At 50.0% G+C, this 24,643-nt stretch overlaps 1 protein-coding gene and 1 non-coding gene across 2 annotated transcripts in view; both read left to right on the top strand.

Moving 5' to 3' along the window:
• Window positions 1–13,184, top strand: part of MFN2 (mitofusin 2) — a 27,748-nt gene extending 14,564 nt beyond the window's left edge. Inside the window, exons 7-19 of the mRNA XM_024749729.1 lie at window positions 428–536; window positions 649–756; window positions 2,397–2,550; window positions 2,718–2,785; window positions 2,926–3,047; window positions 4,538–4,664; window positions 5,084–5,188; window positions 5,464–5,566; window positions 6,361–6,581; window positions 7,162–7,317; window positions 8,751–8,947; window positions 9,753–9,887; window positions 11,096–13,184. Of these exons, the coding sequence (XP_024605497.1) occupies window positions 428–536; window positions 649–756; window positions 2,397–2,550; window positions 2,718–2,785; window positions 2,926–3,047; window positions 4,538–4,664; window positions 5,084–5,188; window positions 5,464–5,566; window positions 6,361–6,581; window positions 7,162–7,317; window positions 8,751–8,947; window positions 9,753–9,887; window positions 11,096–11,165 (1,675 nt within the window). The 3' untranslated portion in view covers window positions 11,166–13,184. The remainder of the gene's footprint in view (window positions 1–427; window positions 537–648; window positions 757–2,396; window positions 2,551–2,717; window positions 2,786–2,925; window positions 3,048–4,537; window positions 4,665–5,083; window positions 5,189–5,463; window positions 5,567–6,360; window positions 6,582–7,161; window positions 7,318–8,750; window positions 8,948–9,752; window positions 9,888–11,095) is intronic.
• Window positions 13,185–20,794: 7,610 nt separating this feature from the next.
• Window positions 20,795–20,921, top strand: LOC112402852 (small nucleolar RNA SNORD22). Its single transcript, XR_003003773.1, has one exon. It is a non-coding gene; the product is annotated as a small nucleolar RNA SNORD22 (small nucleolar RNA).
• The last annotated feature ends 3,722 nt before the right edge of the window (window positions 20,922–24,643 follow it).

Raw genomic sequence — 24,643 nt, 5'->3', positions numbered from 1 at the left:
GGGGGGGGGGGGGGGGGGGGGCTGGAGCTTGCAGTGGTGAGGTCCATGTTGTATTTTATTTTTCTCAAAGGAACACTTTGCTCCTGCTTTGTGGACAGGCTGTAACTATACCAAGAAGTGGGGTACTAGGGTGCTTGCCAGACTCACATAAATACAGAGCTTCACCTTAATTGTATACCCCCAAAGTAAAATTCAGATCATTACATTTTTATAAAAGTGATAGACGCGTATGGCAAAAACCACATTTTCAGAGTCTGGAAGGATATGAGATGAAAAGTAAAAATCCCTCCAATAAGGGCCAGGCCCAATTTCTCTCCCTTCTGTAGCTTTCTCCTCCTTTGCCTGGCTGCCTCAGGTCTGTTCAGAGCAGGAAGAATGGGGCCCGTGGTCTGTGTGTCCGGTGACAGTTTATCCTTCTCGCCTCTAGCCCTGGCATCGATGTCACCACAGAGCTGGACAGCTGGATTGACAAATTTTGCCTGGACGCCGATGTGTTCGTGCTGGTGGCCAACTCAGAGTCCACCCTGATGCAGACGGTAACCCCTCCTCCGCCTTTTCCCACACTCCGAGGACCCAGCTGAGTGGGCAGGCTGGCAGGGCCTCGGCTGGCACAGCTCCTCCCCCACTGAGGTCTTCCCCCCCATCCAGGAAAAGCAGTTCTTCCACAAGGTGAGCGAGCGCTTGTCCCGCCCTAACATCTTCATCCTGAACAACCGCTGGGACGCGTCCGCCTCGGAGCCTGAGTACATGGAGGAGGTGGGTGCCTCTTTACCCAGCAGTTTGGGGAATGCTACCCCATGTGTCTACCCAGACCCTCTTTATGCTCTCCCAGGCCACATCCCTGAATGAATTTCAGCACCAAAGAAGTCCCGGGTGTTCCTTGGGGTCGCTGATGGCTTTAAAAATACCCCTTCGTGGGAGTTCCCTGGCGGTCCAGTGGTTAGGACTTAGTGCTTTCACTGCTGAGGCCCCAGGTTCAATCCCTGGTCAGGAAACTAAGATCCCACAAGCCGTGCAGTGTGGCAAAAACAAAACCAAACAAAAACAAACTGAAAAAACAAAAACAACTCTTTGGGACTTTCCTGGAGGTCCAGTGGTTAAGAATCCGTGCTTCCAGGGGCTTCCCCAGTGGCGCAGTGGTTGAGAGTCCGCCTGCTGATGCAGGGGACACGGGTTCGTGCCCGGGTCCGGGAAGATCCCACGTCGCGGAGCGGCTGGGCCCATGAGCCATGGCCACTGAGCCTGTGCATCCGGAGCCTGTGCTCCGCAACGGGAGAGGCCACAAAAGTGAGAGGCCCGTATACCGCAAAAAAAAAAAAAAAGAAAAAAAAGAATCCATGCTTTCACTGCAGGGAGCACGGGTTCAATCCCTGGTCTGGGAACTAAGATCCTGCCTGCTGCGTGGTGCGGCAAAAAAAACCAACAGCAACAAAACGCAAACCCTTCACTTCTCCCATTCGCTTTCCCGGACCCCTCTACTCTTCAAAAGGTTTTCTTCCAGGTCTGAGAAGCATCCCTACCACATTAGCTGCTGCACCCTTGCTTGCTCTCTTTATTTAGTTCATAAAGAATTAATCATTATAAAACAGGCTTAGCTTTAGAAAGACATCCAGGAAAGAAATTTAAAAAAGGAGTGAAGAATAATTGGTTCTTACCAACAGCTCAGAATGCTTTACTTTTTATGCGTGAAATGAAAGAAAAAGGAGTAACAGACAGGTGATACGGGGTGATGATAAAGCACGTAGTCAGCAGGCTGATGCTGGGCAGTGTGACCGGTAAATTCCCTAACCCCTCCAGTAAATCCTCACCTGTGAGTTGGATATAATAGAGTTGTTGAGAGGCTGAAATCTGTTAACTTTGAGAAAAGGCCTGGCACGTGGCAGGTGTCCACAAGAGGCTGTCATCACTTTTAAGTTCCAGCAGTAGAACCCTAGGGCTTCAGAGCTAGGAGGGATTTTGGGGTGCGGCCACTCATGTAATAAACGAGGCCCAGGGTAGACTCAGCTTGTCAGTACAGAGTCCAGTTGTAGGTTTCTTGACCAATTCCCCCCCATCCAGGTTCCTTACCTTCTGGGGCGCCAAAGTGAGACACTCTGTAGGCTCTAACAAGGCAATTTGGGGCACATGTAAGCATTTCAGCTTGTTGATGCACCAGCTGTCTTTGGCAGGCTGTACCCGAGGGAACCCCTGTGACGTGGGTTCTGGGAAGCCTGGTGGCTGGAGAACAGATGGTGGGAGATGGTCGCTGCATGTGTGTTTGTACCTTTTGAATCCTGAGCTGTGTTAACAGATCATCTGTGTTTTAGAAAAGAAGCAGTTGGGGGCCGCGGGCTCCATCAGGAGGGGCCCACCCGCACCCTGCCTGCTCACGTAACGCCTGTCTGCTTGGGCTCCAGGTACGGCGGCAGCACATGGAGCGCTGTACCAGCTTCCTGGTGGACGAGCTGGGCGTGGTGGATCGAGGCCAGGCTGGAGACCGCATCTTCTTTGTGTCTGCCAAGGAGGTGCTCAATGCCAGGATCCAGAAGGCCCAGGGCATGCCCGAAGGAGGTGACGATGGAACCAGCTTCTTGCTTTTCCCGAACATTTGAGTCTTTAGGTCTCATACTAAGTCAGCCAGTAGAAACAGTTCTGAGAACGAGGTGGTGAGAAGAGCCCTGAGTGAGAAGCTCTGGGCTGCGAGTTATTTCTCGACTAATGTGGTGCAATTCTCCTAGGGGGCGCTCTTGCAGAAGGCTTTCAAGTGAGGATGTTTGAGTTTCAGAATTTTGAGAGGAGATTTGAGGTGAGCACAAGCCTTTGATCCTGGTGTCTGGCGATTCTGTGGCTCCCCGGCTCTTTCCAGCCTGTCCCTGGCAGTGGATGCCAGAGCCCGGCCCTTGGCCGGTGGCCTCTGCCCCCCTCTGTGCCTCTTGTGTGTTCCAGGAGTGCATCTCCCAGTCGGCTGTGAAGACCAAGTTTGAGCAGCACACGGTCCGGGCCAAGCAGATCGCGGAGGCTGTTCGCCTCATCATGGACTCGCTGCACATTGCGGCTCAGGAGCAGCGGTAAGAGCCCCGGAGGTGACAGGAGGGAACGTGGCAGTGACCGCCTCACCGCGGCCTGGACCCGGCCCAGGGCCAGAGCCCAGCCGCCAGATCGGAGTCTCAGGGTTCCCTCCAGGCCCCGTTCGAGCCACGAGGAGCAGCCTGGTGAGGAGGCCGTGGGGCGTCTGTCCGTCCCACCTGGCCTGTGCAGCGAGGCTCCCCACAAGCCCGCGTTGGCGGCCTTGGGCCAGTGCTGCGCCGAGCACAGCAGCCGTTCTCAGAGCCTGAAGCAGGACATACTTCTTAAAAATACCCTTTTTTGGAGAAATTAAAATATAGGAAAGTACAGAGAATAGCATACCGTGCTTCCATTGCACAGAATTGACAAGATTTGCTATATTTTTAATTTAAAATTCCCGGACCGGGGCATGAACCCGCGTCCCCTGCATCGGCAGGTCGACTCTCAACCACTGCGCCACCAGGGAAGCCCTGCTATATTTTTAATTTAAAATAAAAGCAGAAACTAACACAACATTGTATAGCAATTATATTCCAATAAAGATGTTAAAAAAAGAAAACGCAACAACAACACAAAAAAATGTTGAATACCCTTTGATTCTTCAGCCCCTGTCCCAGTGTCCCTCTGCCCACTCCTCAGAGGCAACTGCAGTCGTGAATTTGGTGTGTAGTCCTGTCATTCATTGAGCAGTACTTTTTATGTAAGTTCTGAAGAATACATAGTGTTGCTCTGCAAGTGCTTTAGATGTGCAGGCACGGGATCGTGCTGCACCTGGCTTCTCTTTCCACTCAGCGTCGTTTTTACCCTCTGTCCTTGTTGATACCTGTAGATGGAGTTTAGGACTGTTAGCTGCTGTAGAGTAGTCCATCGTGAATGTGCCTCGTTTTCCCGTAGATTGATTTTTAGATTTCATTATTTTGCTATTGCAAACCCTGCTGCAGTGGATGCCAGTCTGTGTGTCCACTTGTGCTCATCTGCAAGAGTCTAGCATTAATTCCTGGAGGTGCAAGGTTTCCTCTTAGGGTATATGCATTTCAGTTTTTCCCAGTTTTACTTGTGGCTTTCTGAAACATCTGAACCCGTCCAAGGTCCCACCAGCAGTGTATGCTGGGACTCCCATTTCCCTGACCCATCAGTAATTCAGACTTGGTGAATTTGGCCAGGCTTCTGGGTAGCGTAGTTCCTCTTTTTTCTTTTTCTTGATTATCCTAGTGATTTTTTTCTATATTAATTGGCAGAACTTGTTCTAAAGCCCCTGAAAGCACCCTCCCCTGTCGGTCACCACCACATCTTCCAAATTTGGAAAACTTGAGTGAGTTGTCGGCGCCATCTCTCCCTCATACCTGGGAAGGGGAAGAGCAGGCGTCCGGGGATGTGCGTGGAACTGCCAGGATCACTGCTGGGGCCCACACAGGCTTCCCCGCATCACCTCTTGCTTCTCTGCTTAGTCGTGTGGGGACCTGCGTCGCGTAACCAGAGCTCTTTCTTTCAGGGTTTACTGCCTGGAAATGCGTGAAGAGCGGCAGGAGCGGCTGCGATTTATTGACAAGCAGCTGGAGCTCTTGGCGCAAGACTACAAACTGCGAATTAAGCAGATTACGGAGGAAGTTGAGAGGCAGGTGAGAGGTGGGAGAGGAAGCACACTGGGGAGATGTGGACTCCGAGTAGAGGCTGGGGAGTAGAAAAGTGAAAACACAGACGTCCTATTCCTTGGGGGCTCCTCAGCCTTCCAGGATTAAGTCGTGGCCCTGATTCAAGAACGTGGCGCCTCCCTGGGTTTGCTCTTCCATCGTGTGACCCTGGGCAAGTCCCCCCTCCTCTGGGCCTTCTCCTCCATATCTTACAGGAGTGTTTGGTCAGCCAGTCTCTCATATCCCCTCTACCTCAAAAACTTTTAATTCCGTAGATCAGCTGAGGACACTGCATGGGTGAGGGGAAAGATATCCAGTGTGCTAGAGTCTGTTAGACTCTCTCCGGGTGCTGCGGAATTGAACCACGTTCCTCCTTGACGCTTACCAGCACGCTGCTTCTGCTGTAGGTGTCCACCGCGATGGCTGAGGAGATCCGACGCCTCTCTGTGCTGGTGGACGAGTACCAGATGGACTTCCACCCTTCCCCAGTGGTCCTCAAGGTTTATAAGAATGTGAGTCATTAAGTGGTAGGTGCTCTGGGCAGGGGCTCCCCTTATTCCCTGTTGGTTACTGGAAGGGATCACCAAGCAGACGGCGATTCAGCCCTGCTGCTCTGAGTCAGGGCCCCTCAGCCGGGGACACGAGCCCCGGGCTCCCATGCAGCCTGCCTGCCGCTGTTGCCTAGTGGGCCTGGGCTGACCAGCCTCGGATTTCCCTGTCCCTGGGCTCCCCAAAGGGAACCTCTGGCAGAGGGCGCCGCTTCCCTTCACCTCTCTTCTGGCTGCAGGAGCTGCACCGCCATATAGAGGAAGGACTGGGCCGAAATATGTCGGACCGCTGCTCCACGGCCATCACCAGCTCCCTGCAGACCATGCAGCAGGAGATGATAGGTCAGTGCTGCGGGGGCCTTGGGACCTGGTCCCTGGGCTGCCCAGAGATCAGTTTCAGGCCAGTTTACAGAAGTAACGGCCTTTCCTTGTCTGTCACCTTTTATGATGAGTCAGCTCCATACCTTGGGGTTCTGGGCATGTGTCGTGAGTTCATTCCACACATAGACGTGGGGGGTCGGTTGCGGGGGGGCGCGTCCTTTTTTTATTTTTTAAATAAACTTATTTATTTTTGGCTGCGTTGGGTCTTTGTTGCTGCACGCGGGCTTTCTCTAGTTGTGGCGAGCGGGGGCCACTCCTCGCTGTGGTACGTGTGCTCCTCATTGCAGTGGCTTCTCCCGCTGTGGAGCACGGGCTCTAGGCATGCGGGCTTCAGTAGTTGTGGCGCGTGGGCTCAGTAGTTGTGGCTCGCGAGCTCTAGAGTGCAGGCTCAGCAGTTGTGGCGCATGGGCTTAGCTGCTCCATGGCACGTGGGATCTTCCCAGAGCAGGGCTCGAACCAGTGTCCCCTGCATTGGCAGGCGGATTCTTAACCACTGTGCCACCAGGGAGTTCCCCGTGGGGGTGTGTTGTGTTACCACCTGGAACTAGCAGAGGCTGAGAGCTTGGCCTGCTCCTTAAATCCGCACGTTAGCTGGTGTGGAGCCTGCATCCCCTCGCCCACTGGCCCGCTCTTCCGGGCCTGGTTTCTGGGCCTCACCGTCAGCACCCTGGGCCGCAGCGAGTGTTCTGAGGCTCCGCCCTGGCGTGGCACGGGGCTGAGCTGCTGTGCTTTCTCCGCATTTCTGTTCCTGACAGACGGCTTGAAACCCCTCCTTCCTGTGTCTATGCGGAGTCAGATAGACTTGCTGGTCCCTCGGCAGTGCTTCTCCCTCAGCTACGACCTGAACTGTGACAAGCTGTGTGCCGACTTTCAGGAGGACATCGAGTTTCATTTTTCTCTCGGGTGGACCATGCTGGTGAACAGGTTCCTGGGCCCCAAGAACAGCCGCCGGGCCTTGATGGGCTACAACGACCAGGCAAGCGAAGTCCCGCACCCTCGGGCATCAAGGGAGGTCAGTCAGCACCCCAGGCACACAAACTGTTCTGAAAGGGGTGCCCTGAGGTCACAGCCGTGGCATGTGGGCCACCACCACGGTCAGGTTTTTGCCACAAATCAACCTAGCTTCATCCTAAGCACTAATATTTGTGAAATTACAAATGCAAGCTGCATTTTTTTTTCTATTACACGTTAAAGTGAGCATGTAACTATTAAATATAGATGACCTATCTGTCCACATACCACCATTTTCATGTTTGGATGTTGAACCCCCCATCTCTGTACCATTGGCGTTACTGCCCGGACTGCTCTCGGGCCACGTCCCGCACCTGGGGACCTGTGCTGAAGCGTTCCAGGGCGGCCACTGCTCCCGTTCTGTGGTACCCCACGGTGCTCACCTTTGGGCCGGCAGGTCTGTTAGGAGCTTAAATTCTCTACTACATGTGAAGCTCATTTTCCCTTTTGGGAAATTGAAGAGCCACTCCCCGTGCCCCTGTTCTGGACCCTAGAATGAGAGACTGGCCGGTATCTTCTTAGCCCCTCCTCGTTTCTCTCTGCAGGTGCAGCGGCCCATGCCCCTGACCCCAGCCAACCCCAGCATGCCCCCACTGCCCCAGGGCTCCCTCACCCAGGAGGAGCTCATGGTTTCCATGGTCACTGGCCTGGCCTCCCTGACCTCTAGGACCTCCATGGGCATTCTCGTCGTTGGAGGAGTGGTCAGTGACAAGCCCTGCTCGGGAAGGGGGGTGGCAGGTGTGTGGGGACCGAGAGGCACAGTCTGGTGGGTGTCCCCGCATCGGCCCTGCACTTCACATCCGTGATGACTTTTTACTGTGATCTCAGGAGCCGTGTAGCCTTAGCCCTTTAACATACATTTATTGACTTATTTAAGTCTCACTCAACTAACGTGACATTTAGGTTCCCGTTTTACAGAAGAACATCTGCAGTTGGCTTGCCAAGTACACACAGCTAGGATTTGAACTCTGGCCCCATCTGACTCCAGGACCATATTCTTTCCCCTGTAGGGTCAGTAGGGTAGGGAAGTGACCTGAGAAATTGACGGACCTGGGTTCTAGAGAGGTGGGTATGACCAGGAGTTTCTCACTGGTAGGTGAGTAAACCGAGAGCAAAACTTGCAAGGGCTTGAGACAGAAAGAGGCCAGGCTGGGCCTTGAACCCTTGTCTCTCCAGCTGCAGTTTTATTGCCCTTTCTTTCTGCCCCAAGGCCTGAGATCACAGGCTGCCTTCTTGATTACTGGGGTACTCCCATGTCTTGACCCAAGACACACTGCAGCTAGAGTTATTTATGCCTTGAATTTTCTTGATGATGTGGGAAAGTGCTCTTTGTCATGGTCATTTGAGTTGTGGAGTGGTGGCAGAACGTAACTGTAACAAAACTGCCAGGAATTCCATTCTCAGCTTGTAAGACTAGGGCGGCCTGGAGCTGAGGCCCCCTCCCTCCTGGCCTGTAGACGGTACATGCTCTGGTTTTTTTTTCACAGATGGTGACCTGGCAGAGGGTCATGATCTGAGAAGCTGACACTTGACGGTTATGTAACCCTTTTTACAGTCAGTGTCTCATTTTACCCAAACAACCCTGAGAATTGGGTGGGGGCCGTTATTCCTATTTTGGGAGGAAACAGGTGTAAACAAACTTGCCTGAGGTCACGCAGCCAAGGAAGAGCTTCACACTAGAGCCTTGATTTCTGGCTCCAAGTCCAGTGCTCTTTGACTGTAACTACACTGCCTCCAACCAAAGTGTTACAAACCAGACCAAAAGAAGCCATCTACTGAGGACCGATGTGCAGAATTCTGCTTGTCAGTGTCACCAGAATGGAAGGTCCCTTCAGAGTACTCCAACGTTTATCTTTAAGATTTTTCTGTGCCTGGATCTGTGCTTCTGGTGCTCACAACCACAGAGGTGGACTTTGCACAAGTCATGTTGTGTGGCCCACACTAAGTTTCCCTCGTCTCCAAACTAGACAAGGTCCCTGCCCTTCTGGCCTCAGTGAGACCAAGGAAGACATTGAAAGGAGTGTTCTGAGTAGAAGCACAGAGGCTCTTTGAGGCTCTTGGGAAAGTCCTGGCTGAGAGGATGGGCGGTGGGATGGCAGAGGGACTGTGCCAGCTGACCACTGTGCCTCTGCAGGTGTGGAAGGCTGTGGGCTGGCGACTCATCGCCCTCTCCCTTGGCCTCTATGGACTCTTGTACGTCTACGAGCGTCTGACCTGGACCGCCAAGGCCAAGGAGAGGGCCTTCAAGCGCCAGTTTGTAGAGTACGCCAGCGAGAAGCTGCAGCTCATCATCAGCTATACCGGCTCCAATTGCAGCCACCAAGTCCAGCAGTGAGTGGCCCCGTCAGCCCCGAGGGGCCAGTGCCGGCTCCCGTGGTTCAGGACTGCCCTCTAGGTTTCCTCCTAACCTGGCCTGGAAACCACTGGGCCCTGAGCGCTGTCTGACTCTGGCCTTCAGCTGTGCAGCGCCAGCGTGGAGGCTGGGGATGGGGGAGGGGTCTCCAGGGACACCTTACGTCCTGGGTTGGGACCAAGTAGGCCTCTGGTCTCCCAAGGAAGGAAGACATGGGAAGACGAGGGGTGTTACCTGTAGCCATCTTTTAAAGGTTACCTCGAAGGGCTTGGGTTGTGGGCGTAGCTTTGATGTTCTGAGCCACAGCCCATTCTTCATGGCGTATCTTAGGGCAGGTGGGAATGGATGGCTTGATCTGGGTGGTGGTCAGGAAGGTGCTGGCTGCCTGCCTTTTATTGTTATGTGGCAGGCCCTCTGCTAGGCATTTTGCACCTAACTCTTCATTTTCTCCCCGAGCCCTTTGAGGTAGACGTTTTTACTGGCACCTTGTTTTTCAAAATGAGGAAATTGAGATGTGAAGAGGAGTCATGTGTGTCCTGCACTCGGCTGATTAGCAGTGGGGCCGGGGTCTGCATCCTGGTCTGTTGTGCCCAAGCCGGGCACCTTGCTCTGTGCTCCGGGTTCTTGCTCTGTGCTGACGCTAGTGCATGTGGTGGCTGTGATGTCCGCGGCCTCAGCAGCGGGCGGGGACGATTCTGACAGACCAGGACAGGCGCAGGGGACAGATGGGCTGGCTGCTTCACCACCGACGTGGCCTGCTTGATCCTGACTCTCCCCCCTCAGGGAACTGTCTGGGACCTTTGCTCATCTGTGCCAGCAAGTTGATGTCACCCGGGAGAACCTGGAGCAGGAAATTGCCGCCATGAACAAGAAAATTGAGGTTCTTGATTCACTGCAGAGCAAAGCCAAGCTGCTCAGGTGAGGTTGGCCATGTGGCAGCAGAGGAGGTCTGGTCCCTGGGGTTACGGCTCACAGGCACGTCCTTAACCGTGGTGTCTCAGGCACTTGACACGTGCTGTCCCATCTTCAGCGTCCCTTTAGGGACGTATCATCACCTTCACTTTATAAAATGGAAGATCGAGGCCTAGAGAGGTTAAGTAACTTATCTGGGATCCCACAGTAAGCGGTCAAGCCAGGAGGAGAAGAATCCAGGCGTGCTAGGCTCCAGCACTCTCTGACACTCCACACGTTGATTGTCCTTTACCGTCGGCGGGAACAGTGGGCTACACCCGGCCCCCACTTTCTGCCATTTCATGGTGTGGCACAGCAGCTTCCGTGTCCACAGGGGAGCCGGCCAGGTAGCTGGTGACCGGCAGAACCCGGAGCAGGGCCCAGGTCTGCGTAGGGTCTCTGTTGAAAGTCAGAGCTTCCAGCAGCAGGTTGCTGGGGAGAGGATGGGTCTCAGGAGTCAGGAGTCCTGGCTTCTGGTCCTGGCACCCCCATTTGGGCAAATCGCTGAGCTTTCCTATGTCTCGTTGCTTTCACCTGTGCAGTGGAGTCAGGTTTCATGACACAGTCACAGAGCTGAGTGTGCGAGCGCTCTGCAGAAGCCCTCGGCCCACTCAGGCCGGGGTAACGTCAGCACACGGGGACTCTGTTCTTCCTGCCCCCGCCCTGACGTCAGCACAGAGGGGAGCTGCATCAGAGGGCATTGGTGGGCCTTGCCCTCCCCGCCCACTGCCCTGGGACAGCTGCTCATCCCCGGGGAAGTCTCACGCGGCGTGTGGCTTCGGGGTGGCGGTGTCTCTGCTGCTCGTCACCTGCAGCAACAGGGTGAACCTGAAAAGGGCTGCGTGTGAGCAGCCCAGCCTCCTGCTGACAGGCAGGAAGACTGTTCTCAACAGTCCAGGGACTTACACGTGGTCCCGGCATGAAGCAAACACAGGGCTTGAGGGTCAGAAAAACCTGCTTTTATTTCCACCACTGGTTGGTCGCGTGACCGTAGGAAGTTATCGAACCTCTCTGGGCCTCATTTTCCTCGTCGGTGAAGTGGAGGTTATTGGAGGGATAATGCGTGAATGAGTCTGTCTGTACAAGTCAGGTGTCCGGTAGAGCAGCACTTGGCCTTAGCACGTAGTGCTCTTGTTATCAGCTGTTACTGCTACAAGGTAACCGTTTCTCTGCAGGAATAAAGCTGGTTGGTTGGACAGCGAACTCAACATGTTCACGCACCAGTACCTGCAGCCCAGCAGATAGTGGGCAGCCCAGAGCCGGAGCCTGCGTAGGGAGGGGCAGCGCTGCCAGCCGAGAGGGGCCTCCCACCAGGGCCACGTGCAGCTCCTGTCCGTTGCCGCCACCGTGAGAATGAAAGCACCCACTGTCTCCCACCGTTTTGAGCCCTGAGATGCTAGTTATCTTCCCCCTCCTTTGCCTGCTGTTGCAGGAAGATATTCCGGCTCATACCCCTAAAGGAGACTTGTTTTTTTCAATGACGACTCTGGACAGCGTGATACTGAGGAGTTAAGTCAAGTCTCTTCTCGGTTTTGTCAGGCTCTGTTGATTGAGAATCGTCTGATTGCTTGATGAGGTCTTGGGATCAGCCAGCATTGCAGAAGACCTGGTTGGGCCTTTAAGGATATCAGGCAGACACCCCCTCCTCCAGCCAACGCTAACACTGACCCACGCGCACCTGCCTACCACGCACCCCAGCGCACCCACAGAGAAAGGCCACCTTAGGGGGTGGTTGCATTTTCTTCCCGGATTGCGCTGGGAACAGTTCCAGGAAGGCCAAGGCCGTCCCAGGATGGTTGTGGCTTGCGTGTCAGTTTGGTCCTTCGGCTTTCGTACCTCATCCCATCTGCAGAGCCTTCCAGACCAGCCCTTCAGTCTTGGTGGCGGGGCTGAGAGTGCAGAGGTAGCTGGAACGCTGAGTGGCGTGTGTGGAGGGCGTGTTCCAGTGCCCCTGCTGTCACAGGCGGCCGGGGCCGTGATGGGGGGAGACTTGCCTCCTTCTCCTCATTCTGTCCCTTGTTCTGGTTTCGGTCCTTAGCCTATCAGTCTGGTTTCTTATTTATGAAAGATAGGTTGGTGCGGATAGTTAAAGGATGTAGTAGAAGGAAAGATGGCGGAAGGAGGGAAACTTGGCAGCAGGCTGAGAGGAGTGGGCCCTTCCCAGGACAGCTAGAGAATCTGGAGTTGATGCCGAACAGGACCTTGCATTTGACCTCGCTCTGTGAGGGGTTCGTGGGGTCTGAGAGCCCACTCTACTAGCTTGATGGTCTATAGAGACATGTTCCCACCCCTCACCCCACCTCGGCCCAAGCTGCCCTTGGCCACCAGACCTCTGGATGAAGTCTCCTGTGCCAGCGATGTTGCACGTGGCCAAGAGACAGTGCGGGGAGCCCAGCACCCAGCCTCCCACCCTCCCCGATCCCAGAGCCTCCAGGTGACACATGGGGCCTCGTGTTGATTTTGAGAAGTGTTTCCTGTTGTTGAGTTTGGGGATTGTTACCGGTCACAGTCGGGGCAGGTTCCTGTCTCCAAGGTGTTAACTGTCTGGGGCAAACAGCCTTTGGGTGACAGCCTTTGCAGGGCAGGTCAGAGAACTTCCTAGAAGCCAGCAGCACATCTCTCCCAGAAAGAGGCTCAGGCAGAGAGGTGGGGCTTGTCCTGCTCTCTTGAATCCACCCGCCCTCCGACTTTGGGGAAATGACTTGGTGGCCTCTGCTCACTGGCGGGTGGCATGCAGGTGGCGAGCTCTCCAGGTGCCCGCTTGTCCTTCAAACCCTCAGTTTACCCTGGTGCGTGGAACAAAGCGATGGACTTGGCCGAGGCCGCCGTGCTGCGGGAGGACGCTCTGAGCTTTTTGCCAGCCTGGATGGTGGTTACCTCCCAGTGTGTCTGGAGAAATCAGGTCACACAATTCCAATGAATCTTGTGCTTTTGGGTGGGGGGTGGTTATTTAGAATAACTGAACATGAATTTTTTTTGAATGTAGCCTCTGGGCAGTGAATGAGATTTTGAGCTTCTTATACAATAAGTAAAATTGAAATTACACCACCGAGGGCGCGACTCTGAAAGAACTGGCAAAAAGCACTTTAATTTAATGCTGCTGACTTCGTTCTCTGTTTTTATGTGCATCTGCTGGAGTTCAGGATGTGCTTGACATGGTGGGTTTTTCTCTGATGTAATTTAAGGTGATATATTTGCCTGAATTATTCCTGTATCATTGCTGATAATATTGAACAGTAAAATAAAACCTAGTTGGAAACCGTTTGTGTTTTGTGCGTCTCCTCAGCTTACTGTTCTATGCAGACTCTCTTTGACGTGACGGAGTCTGCAGGCTGCATTTTGAAATGACCTTAACTTCGTTTAGGGGAAGTCCCCACTGTAATCTGCCCGTGGGCTCGTCCTGACTCTTGGAAGGAATCTGATACTCAGAGGAGCAACAGGCGTAACTGATCTTTGAGAACCAGGAAATCTAGAGTGATTTCTTTACAGATTTCGCCATAACTCTAAACCATTCATTTTTCACTTAAAAAGTAATGACTCAGACTGGTTCACCCTAGTTTGTCTTCTGAGAAATTGGTTGTGACCTTTTCTTTCTTTCTTTTTTTTTTTTTAAAGGGCCCAGAGCAGTGGCTCGGGCGTGACTAGTCAGGTTCGCTGACCCTGCGCACCTGTCCCCTGGGCTCTGCACTGCCCACTGCCTGCGCTGCTCATCCATTTCAGAGGCCTCCACACCTCAGCGGATGGCATCCTCGTCCCTCCAGATTCCCAGGTCACAAACTTGGGGCGTGATCTGGACTCCCCTGTCACACGTGCTGCGTCCAACCTGTCAGTTTCTGTCTTAAAAATACACCTCACCCCTGACCGTTTCATCCACTCCATTCACAGTCACGGCTCTGACCCATGTTACTGCCTCTCACTCAGCCCCTCCTCCCACCCTGGCCCTCTCACACTTGTTTCAAAGCAGCAGCCAGAGTGACCTGGACGTAGGCTGGAAGTAGAACTCAGCTCGTATTACTCCTCTGCTCAAAATACAGCTCTGGCTCTCTGTCCCACCCAGAGTCGAGGCCCAAGTCCTTGTGGTGGCCTTTCAGGATCCACTGCCCCTGATTGCCCCTCCCTCTTCGGCTCCCTCTGTTTCGGCCACACTGGTCCTTGCTCTCCCTTGAAACTGCTGCCCACACTCTACCGTACGGCCTTTGCCTGGCTGACCCTCTGCCCGTGGTCCAGAATGCACCACAGCTGACTAACTCCTTTACCTCCAGGTCTGCTGAGATGTCACCTCATTGAGGTCCATGCACACCCTTCCCTATTAAGATCCCTCTCTCCCCTCTTCCCTGGCACTTCGGAGTACCCTTCTGAGTACCCTCCTACCTAGTCATCATCTGTGCGATATTGTCTGTGTCTGCACCTGCTAGAGCATAAGCTCAAAGAACATAAGCAAAACATGAGATTTTTACATGTTTTGTTCATTGGTAAAGCACCCAGGGTCTAGACCAGTGACTGGCACAGAATCAGAACTCAGTAAATACTTGCTGAACTAACAGATCCTGCCCTGATAACACAGTCGCACCATTTATCAACCCTCTAGCGCCGGGGGACAGAAGTAACAAATGCTACTGGAAACTTCCGATAGGTAGGCATGGCGCCTAGGGGCTTTCAAGTGTGTTGTATGTTTAGTAATTAACATTTTCCACTCCACTGTGGAAACTGAGGCTCAGAGAGGTTGGGACTAGTTCAGACATCAGCAGCTGGAGGGTGATGGAGGCTGGATTGGAGCCCAAGTCCAAATTCCCCAATGCCCAGTGGCTTTTGAACATTTTTTTACCCTGACCCATTATTAGAAATTCATCATGATTGAGTACACACATATGTGTGTGAGTGAAACCAAAAAAAAGTCAATCATTACCCCTTTTCTGCAACACACAGGTATTTTCTCATGAAGAAGCTGCTGTTTGCAACCCACGAAATTGCACACCAGCCACTCCTGGGTCGTGACCAGTCGTTTGAAAAACGGTGTTCTACCCTCTTTGCCTCACTCAACACCTCCTAGTTCTTTATTCCCAGTCAAGGCCAGACGCATTCCTGTGGCTCCTCAGACTACCTCATCTGCCCGCTGAGAGTTCTGGGGAATCAAGAGCCTGAGATTTGGGGCCCTTCAGTAACAGTGTCGCAATCTAATCACAGAATATGTAGCCGGGAATGCACCTCCCTATTCCAAGCACTGGGTCCTGCTCACAGATGTCAGCTAGGTTCACTCTGACCTCCAGGACAGGGTTTTCTGTCTCTGAGTCAGACTCAGAGATTAGAACAGGCAACTTTTATAGAGGGCTTGGCTTGTGTCAGACATGCATACGCGCGACTGCCAATCCTCTCAAAAACCTAGTGATCGATTTTCCCCTTTGTACAAACGAAGAATTTTATTCATCAAAATATTTGAGTGCCTGCTGTGTGCTGAGCATGGTTCTGGGCATTGGAGACCCAGCAGTGAATAAGGTGGAAAAAAATCCCTGCCTTTATGGCGCTTACATACTTGTGGGGGAAGGCAGACAGCAGGCAAAGCCACTGAGTAAAGGAGTATGTCAGAAGATAAGGGCTATGGGGGAAAATGGGGCAGGGAAGGTCAGGGAGGGGGTAACAAGAGTGTGGCTGGAGTAGGCCAGGCTGAGAAGATGATGTTTGAAGAAAGAGCTGAATGAATTCGGTAGGGAATGAAGCCCTGCGGACATCTGGGGCGGGGCATTCCAGGCAGAGCCGCGTGTGTAAAGGCCCTGAGGTACTAGCATGCCAGTATCTTCAAGGAACAAAATGAGACTAGCATGGCTGGAGCGGAGCAAGGGAGGTGGAGAGCAGCTGGACTGCAGTTGTGAAAGGAGCCAGGGGAGACTGGGGTCTTGCCGGCCACTGTGCGGACCTCGGCTTCACCGTGAGCGAGGTAGATGCCATGGAGAGTTCCGAGCCAAGGAGTGACGTGAGCTGACTGACTGACACTCGAGCGGTCCCGGGTCCTGCTATAGGGAGAGTAGACAAGAGAGTAAGGATGGAAGCAGGGGGGACCAGGCAGGAGGCAAGTGCAATATTCCAGGGAGGAGAGGATGGTGCCTTGGACCAGGTGGTTGTGATGGAGGCTGTGTAAAGTGGTCAGTTCTGGAGACCTTTTGAAGACAGAAACAATGCAATGTGCTGATAGACTGGATGAGTCACGGCTGACTCGGGTTTTGTCCTGGGTCGGTGGCAGGATGGGGAAGCTTCCTGGTGGAGCAGGTGTGGGAGAGAAGATCGGGAGTTTTGTTTTGGACGTGTTGAACTTAGGGTCCCTCTTCGTAGTTGGATATGTGAACTTGGAGTTCAGGTGATGTCTGGTGCACAGACGCGCACTGGGGAGTCAGCATGTGACAGTGGCGATCACAGCTTAGGGTTCCCGGAATGCAGAGCCTAAAGCAGAAGGCTTGTGCGCCCTCGTTTTAATCGGCAGAAGGACCCCAGAGAAACGCAGTGAGGGCGGGGGGCAGTCAGAAGGAGGGAGAGCCAGCAGGAGTGTGCGTGGTGGAGTTGGCCGCCACCAAATGTGACCCTGAGGAGGCATGGAATGAGTCTCGGCGCCCTTTCCTGGTGGAGAGGAAGGGGGCAGAATTTATTCACTGTCTCCCTCTTCCAGCTGGTGAAGATTTGTCCCATGGGACATTGACTCTGTGCATTTCTGGGTTGCATATTGAAATACTTGAGCACCAAGTGGGGCCCGCAGGGGGTGGTGGAGGTGAGAGGGCCAGGACTCAGGCAGGGGGTGTGGCCGGGCGAGTTGCGTTTGCATCAGACCACCCAGCCTAGGCAGAGCCGGAACAAAAGGCAGGTAAGGCCAAGGGGGTCTGAAGCGTTCACCCGTCTGATCACTCAGATCTGCTCTTGCCTACCCGCCCTTCTTCCCCGAGAGAGGAGGTCTAAGTCCCATTGAACCGAGTCCCCTTCGAGGTGATACGGTCAGTCCCTCGTCCACCCCCATTCCATGGCCAAAGCTGCAGCCAGTCTGATTATTTCCTGGTGCGGTCATCCAGATCTTCATCCCCGAGGGATCTGAGCCCTTGGCGGTTTGCCCTGGGTGGGCTGTGATCGCCACAATTGCCAATTACTATTTTCAGTGGGTGTGGAGACACCGAGAGACACCAGAGGAGGTTCTGGGAAAACCTCTGCCTCATTTTGTACACGCTGTCCTGACTCCTCATGGGGATGGGAATGTATTACCCCAGCAGTACAGTAATTCTCTTTGCCTGCTGGTCCACCAGCAGAGAGGCCCGAAGACCAGGTGATGGTCACGTCTTCAAGTTCATTGGGACTGTGGGACCCTATCGTGTCCCCTGGCAGAAGTTTCCCAGCCCCGGGCACTGGGACTTCCAACGGGGCAGAGCCAATGTTTGCAGGGATAGGAAACGCAAGTTCCACAAGTGCTTCACTGAGAGCAGTAGGGAGAGGGTCCACCCTCTGCTTCCTGTCCCCATGTAATCTAGCCTCAGGGGACACAGCTGCATATGTCAACTTCCTGGAGAACACAGCTGTAGCATATGGTCCCTGAGCTATGTCTTTAGCAGGCCATGCCACTCGGGTGTTGGGGTCCCTGGTAAGATCAGTGGATCCTTTAGTCAGATGCCCATTGTCCCACCTGTTCTGCCAAAAAATGGGTCCCTTGGTGTGAGACAATGTGGTGTGGCATACCACGTCACTACATCAGGCAGCCTTAAGCCCTCAGGTGGTGGTGTGGGCAATAACCCTGAAGGCAGGTCAGGCGAACCCTTACATGGAGTAGCATCAATTTCAATAAGTACAAACCGCTCCCTTTAGGGTCAAAGGGGACCTGATGTAATTGATCTGCCACCAGATCAATGGCTGGCTGGTCTCTTGGAGATGTCGTATCAAGGGCTCAGCTTTGGTCCTGCAGACTAGGGGTCCAGCAGCAGCAGGACCGAGCCTTTAGGAAAGGAGCCCAGGCTACTTCACCCCGTCATCTTGGCTGCTCTGTCCCTGGGCCCATCGCACCTGCACTGGGGTGGCTGAGCAGAGAGGGGGGCTGACGTTTACCAGCTGCATTGTCCGTTCCAGCTGGCCGTGGGCCGTCTCCCAGGCAGCAGACGTCCTCTGGTGGATTTGAAACACGAGACACCGAGATGTGATCCCATGCACCCCCATGTGCCGGACATCATTGGTTCATCTTCCCCCTTTCCCCAGTTCTTGGCGCTAGTGTTCTGATCTCTTTCTCCTGAGCTCTGACCTCCAGTCACACCATTTGCCACCACCCAGGAGATTGTGTATCATCTCTTCCTTAGATTGTTCATCCCTCCTCATGAATGGATGACCAAGTGTACAGCTCACAGCTCTGACCACCAGGAGGATTAGCCTTCATCCCTGAGGCGGCATCATGGCATAAGAGTGGAAGTGGTCTATTTCCAGTGAGGGCAAACATACTGCGCCCAGCTAGGCCAAGTTCTTTATTGTTTGCTTACTTGCTTCATACCTTTTAATAGCTTTATTGAGATATAGTTGACATACAATAACGGCCCATGTTTTTTTTTTTTTGCGATATGCGGGCCTCACTGCCACGGCCTCTCCCATTGCGGAGCACAGGCTCCGGACGCACAGGCTTAGCGGCCATGGCTCACGGGCCCAGCCGCTCCGCGGCATGTGGGATCTTCCTGGACCGGGGCACGAACCCGTGTCCCCTGCATCGGCAGGCGGACTCTCAACCACTGCGCCTCCAGGGAAGCCCTGCCCATGTTTAAAGTGTACAATTTGATAAGTTTGGGCAGATGTATGCACCTATGAAAGCATCACCACAATCAGGACAGTGAACAAACCCATCATGCCCCAAGTTTCCTCGTGCTCCATCATCATCCCTCCCGCCCACCCCATCTCCAAGCAACCCCTCATCTTTCTGTCACTATAGATGAGTTTACATCTTCTCAAGTTTTATATAGATTGAAGATTCAGTGTGTACTCTTTTCCCACTCAGCAAAACTTTGGTTTTTTACTTTTTTTTTTTTGGCCGCGCAGCTTGCGGGATCCTAGTTCCCTCACCATGGATTCAACCCACGCCCTCAGCAGTAAAAGTGCAGAGTCCTAACCGCTGGACCGCCAGGGAATTCCCAGCATAATTATTTTGAGATGCATCCATATTGTGTGTGGACCAGTAGTTTGTTCATTTTTATTGCTGAGTTGTATCCATCGTATGGATGGATGTACCACAATTTGTTTATCCATTCCCCCCTTGATGGACATTTGGATTTACAATATAGCTGCTATGAACATTCATATACAAAATATAGATTATATTTTTTCCCTTAGATAAATGCTTAGAAGTAGAACAAATGGGTCACGTATGTTTAACTTTAAAAAAAAAACAGCTTTACTGAGGTACAATATATGTATACAATATATACAATATATGTATCATAAAATTCACTCTTTTTGTTTGTTTTTTGTTTTGTTTTCTTTTTGCGGTACTCGGGCCTCTCACTGTTGTGGCCTCTCCCGTTGCAGAGCACAGGCTCCAGACGCACAAGCTCAGCGGCCGTGGCTCACGGGCCCAGCCACTCCGCGGCATGTGGGATCTTCCCGGACCGGGGCACGAACCCGTGTCCCCTGCATTGGCAGGCGGACTCTCAACAACTGCGCCACCAGGGAAGCCCCTAAATTCACTCTTTTTAAATGTACAATTCAATCATTTCAGCAAATTTACAAAGTTCTGCAGCCCTCATCACCACAATCCAATTTTAGGATATTTTCATTACCTCACAATGATCCCTCCTGCCCATTTGCAGTAAGTCTCTGTTCCCACCCAGACACATGGAACCACTAATCTTATTTTCTGTCTCCATAGATTTGCCTTTTCTGGACATTTCATATAATTGGAGTCATCAATATGTGGTCTTTTTTGTATGGCTTCTTTCACTTAACATAACGTTGATGAGGTTCGTCCATGGTGTAGCATGTGTCAGTACTTCATTTCTTTTTATTGCCATTTCCTATTGTATGGATACCACATTTAGTTTGTCCATTTATGGGTTGATGGACATTTGGATTATTTCCCCTTTTTTGTGGCTATAAAGAATAATGCTGCCAGGAACATTCTTGTACAAGTCTTTGCATGGACATGTTTTCATTTCTCTTGGGTAGATACCTAGCATTGGAATTTCTGGGTCATATGGTAAATTTTTTTTTTTTTTTTTGCGGTACACGGGCCTCTCACTGTTGTGGCCTCTCCCACTGCGGAGCACAGGCTCTGGATGCGCAGGCTCAGCGGCAATGGCTCACGGGCCCAGCCGCTCCGCGGCATGTGGGATCTTCCCGGACCGGGGCACGAACCCGCGTCCCCTGCATCGGCAGGCAGACTCTCAACCACTGCGCCACCAGGGAAGCCCCATATGGTAAATTTATATTTAACTTTTTAAGATACTGTCAAACTATTTTCTGAAGTGATTGTACCATTTTACATTCCCACCAGCAGAGCACACGGGTTCCAGTTTTTCCCTGTCCTCGCCAACACTGGTATAGTGAGTCTTTGATTTTACATGCCATCATTTTAGACATGGAAATAGTTATGCGGTGGTGTCTCATTCTGGTTTTATTTTACATTTGCCTAGCAAATGGAGCCTAGAGCAAGAGAAGACTTTAGAAAGACAGATTGGGATAAAAGCTGGTGCTAGGTGTATTCATGGTGGGTAAGGATGCTGAGCTGAGACTTCTGTGATGTGGAGCATCTTTTTTGTGCTTATTCACCATCTGTATGTATCTCTTCTTTGGTGTTCAATTCTTTTAATCATTTAAAAAATTGGGTTGTTTGTTAGCCAAGACATGGAAGCAACCTAAGTATCCACCAACAGATGAATGGATGCCAATGAGGAAAGCAAGCATCATGTCTTACCCCTGTTCTAGCCCCAGAGCCTGTAATGGTGAGCCCACTGGAGCTAACTGGGAGACAGGATGAGAACTTGTTCCATAAGGAACTGTCTAAGATACAGCAAATGTCTGTGGATAGCATTCGCTTAGCTTTTCTTGGCTATTCATAGCGAGAATAGTTTTGGCTATTTTAGATACTTTGCTAATTACATGATGTTCTCATTCTCGAGCAGCTTGTTCCTTGTTCCTGTATCACTCCTGGAAAGCCTCCCGAGTTAAAAGGTACCATTGCCACTTACCTGCTTGTTCACCCAAAGGTCCAGCCCCTTGTCTGGAGCCTGAGAATGATTTGAGGGGAAAGGAGTAAGCCATATTTCTGCTCAACTCCAGTGTGAAGTTAAGAGGTCTGAAGAAAGAACAAAGCACACATAATGGAATCCAATTCTTGGAAGACATCAAAAATGGAATATTCTTGGGAATTCCCTGGTGGTCCAGTGGTTAGGACTCTGTGCTTTCACAGCTGAGGCCTGGGTTCAATCCCTGGTCAGGGAACTAGGATCCCACAAGCCGTGAGGTGCAGCCGAAAAAAAAAAAAGGAACTTTCTTATACAACCTAGCTGTGCAAATTAGCATACAATCATTTCAGCCTTTCTAAATAAAAGTTTTGGTTTTTTTAACCTTAAAACAAACAAACAAACAAACAAAAAACCAGATGAATGGATAAAGAATATGTGAGATATATATATATATATATATACACAATGGAATATTACTCAGCCATAAAAAGAATGAAATATTGCCATTTGCAGCAACATGGATGGATCTAGAGAATATCATACTAAGTGAAGTAAGGCAGACAGAGAAAGACAAACATTATATGTGGAATCTAAAAAATAATACAAATGGACTGGTTTACAAAACAAACAGACTCAGAGACACAGAAAACAAACTTATGGTTCGGGGGGAGGGATAAATTAGGAGTATGGGATTAACAGATATACACTACTATATATAAAACAGATAAACAACAAGGATTTACTGTATAGGGAACTATAGTCAATATCTTGTAATAACCTATAATGGAAAATAATATGAAAAATACGTATATTTAACTAAATCACTCTGCTATACACCTGAAAATAACACAATATTATAAATAAACTATACTTCAATAAAAATAATTGGGTTGTTTTCTTATGAGTTGGGAGAGTTATTTATATAATCTGGATACAAATTCTTTATTAGACATGTGATCTGCAATTATTTTCTCCAATCTTGTGGCTTGTATTTCCACTCTCTTAACAATGTCTTTCAAAGAGCAGAAGTTATTAATTTTGACAAAGTCCAATTTATCCATTCTTCTTTTAGAGATTGTACTTTTGGTGTCGTATCTAAGAAATTTCTCCTTAATGCAAGGTCACAAAGATTTTATTCTTGGTTTTCTTCTACAAGTTTTATAGTTTTAGGTTTTACAATTAGGTATATGATACATTTTGAGTTAATTTTTACATATGGTACAGATATGGTACAGATAGAGGGTTTTAAAAATTGTGTTTTGTTTTGTGGTGTGTGTGTCTTTAGCATATGAACATCCAATTGTTCTTGTACCATTTGCTGAAAAAGCTGTCCTTTCTCCACTGAGTTGCCTCTGCATCTTTGTCAAAAATTAATTGATCATGTATGTGTGAGACAATTTCTGGACTTTCTATTCTATTCCATTCATTTATTTGTCTACCTTGATGCCAATACTACACTCTCTTGATTACTGTAGCTTTATAATAAATCTTTTTTTTTTTATTTATAATAAATCTTAAAGAAGGTAACGTAGGTCATCTGAATTTGTTCTTTGCTTTCAAAATTGTTTTGGCTCTCTAAGTCCTTTGCATTTCCATATGAATTTTAGAAATTGTTTGTCAGTTCATACAAAGAAATACTGGGATTTTATTTGGGACTGTATTGAGTCTATAGGTCAATTTGGGGAGAATTGATATCTTAAATATTTGAGTTTTTCAAGCCATGAACACAGTATATCTCTCCAATTATTTAATCTCCTTTAATTTCTCTCAACACTGTTTTTTATAACTTTAATGTACAGGTCTTGTATTTTTGGGGTCAGATTTATCCTTAAGTATTTAATTTTTATATTTCTTGATGTATTTTAAATGTTTTTTTAAAAATTTCAGTTTCTGACTGTTTATTGCTAATATATAGAAATACGACTGATTTTTGTATATTGATCTTGTATCTTGTAACTGCAAAACCCATTAACGATTCTAGTAGCTTTTTTGTAGAGTCCATGAGATTTTCTGTTATCATGCTGTCTGTGAATAAAGAGAGTTTTACTTCTTCCTCTCCATTCCAGATGTCTTTGATTTTTCTTATTACACTGGCTAGAACTCTAGTGTAATATTGAATTGAACAAGTGATAGCAGACATCCTTATCTTTTCCTAATTGTAGGGAGAAAGTATTTAGTCTTTTATTATGAAATATGCTGTTAAATGTAGGTGTTTCATAGATGCCTTTTATCAAGATGAGAAAGTTCCCTTCCAGTCCTAGTTTGCTGGAAGATTTTTTTTTAATTTTTATTTTTTATAAATTTATTTATTTTTGGCTGCGTTGGGTCTTCGTTGCTGTGTGCAGGCTTTCTCTAGTTGTGGTGAGCGGGGGCCACTCTTCGTTGCGGTGCGCGGGCTTCTCATTGCGGTGACTTCTCTTGTTGCAGAGCACAGGCTCTAGGTGCGTGGGCTTCAGTAGTTGTGGCACATGGGCTCAGTAGTTGTGGCTCATGGGCTCTAGAGCGCAGGCTCAGTAGTTGTGGCACATGGACTCAGTTGCTCCGAGGCATGTGGGATCCTGCCGGACCAGGGCTCGAACCTGTGTCCCCTGCATTGGCTGGTGGACTCTTAACCACTGCGCCACCAGGGAAACCCCAAGATTTTTATTTTTAAAGATTTTTATTAATTTAGTTAAACTAAAAAAAACCCCACTTCACCCATTTCTCCTACTCTGTGCCTCTTGCAGCCACCAATCTGTTTTCTGTATCTATGAGCTTGCTTTTTGTTTTTTTAGATTCCACATATAAGAGAGAAATCGTGGGATCTTCCCGGACCGGGGCACGAACCCGTGTCCCCTGCATCGGCAGGCGGACTCTCAACCACTGCGCCACCAGGGAAGCCCAGATCTCCCCTTTTTTACGGCTGAATCATAGTCCATTATATATATATACCACACTTTCTGTATCCATTCATGCATTGCTGGACACTTCGGTTGTTTCCATATCTTGGCTATTATAAATAATGCTGCAATGAACATGGGGGCGCATCTAGCTTTTCAAATCAGTGTTTTTGCTTTCTTCAGATAAATACCCAAAAGTGGAATTGCTGGATAATAAGGTAGTTCTATTTTTAAATTCTGAGGAAATCTCAAAGCTCCATACTCTTTTCCATAGTGGTTGCGCCGATTTACATTCCCACGAACAGTGCACAAATGTTCCCTTTTCTCCACATCCTTCCAACACTTGTTATTTCTTGCCTTTTTAGTAATAGTCATTCTAACACATGAGGTGATAACTCATTGTGGTTTTGATTTGCATTTCCCTGATAATTATTGATATTGAGCATCTTTTCATGTACCTATTGGCCATCTGTCTTTGGGAAAATGTCTATTTAGATCCTCTGCCCATTTTTAAGTTGGATTGTTTGGGGTCTTTTTTGCTATTAAGTTGTATGAAGCTGGAAGATTTTTTTTAAAAATCAGAAATGAGTGTTGGATTTTGTCAAATGCTGGAACATCTCTTTAAAAGACTGTGGCAAAAAAAAGCAAAAAAAAAAAAAAAAAAAAA

The sequence above is a fragment of the Neophocaena asiaeorientalis genome, unplaced genomic scaffold, assembly GCF_003031525.2.
Source record: "Neophocaena asiaeorientalis asiaeorientalis breed wild unplaced genomic scaffold, Neophocaena_asiaeorientalis_V1.1 scaffold275, whole genome shotgun sequence".
NCBI classification, from domain to species: Eukaryota; Metazoa; Chordata; class Mammalia; order Artiodactyla; family Phocoenidae; genus Neophocaena; species Neophocaena asiaeorientalis.
Note: the sequence above shows the minus strand (reverse complement) of the source record. Positions and strands in the feature narration are given on the sequence as shown.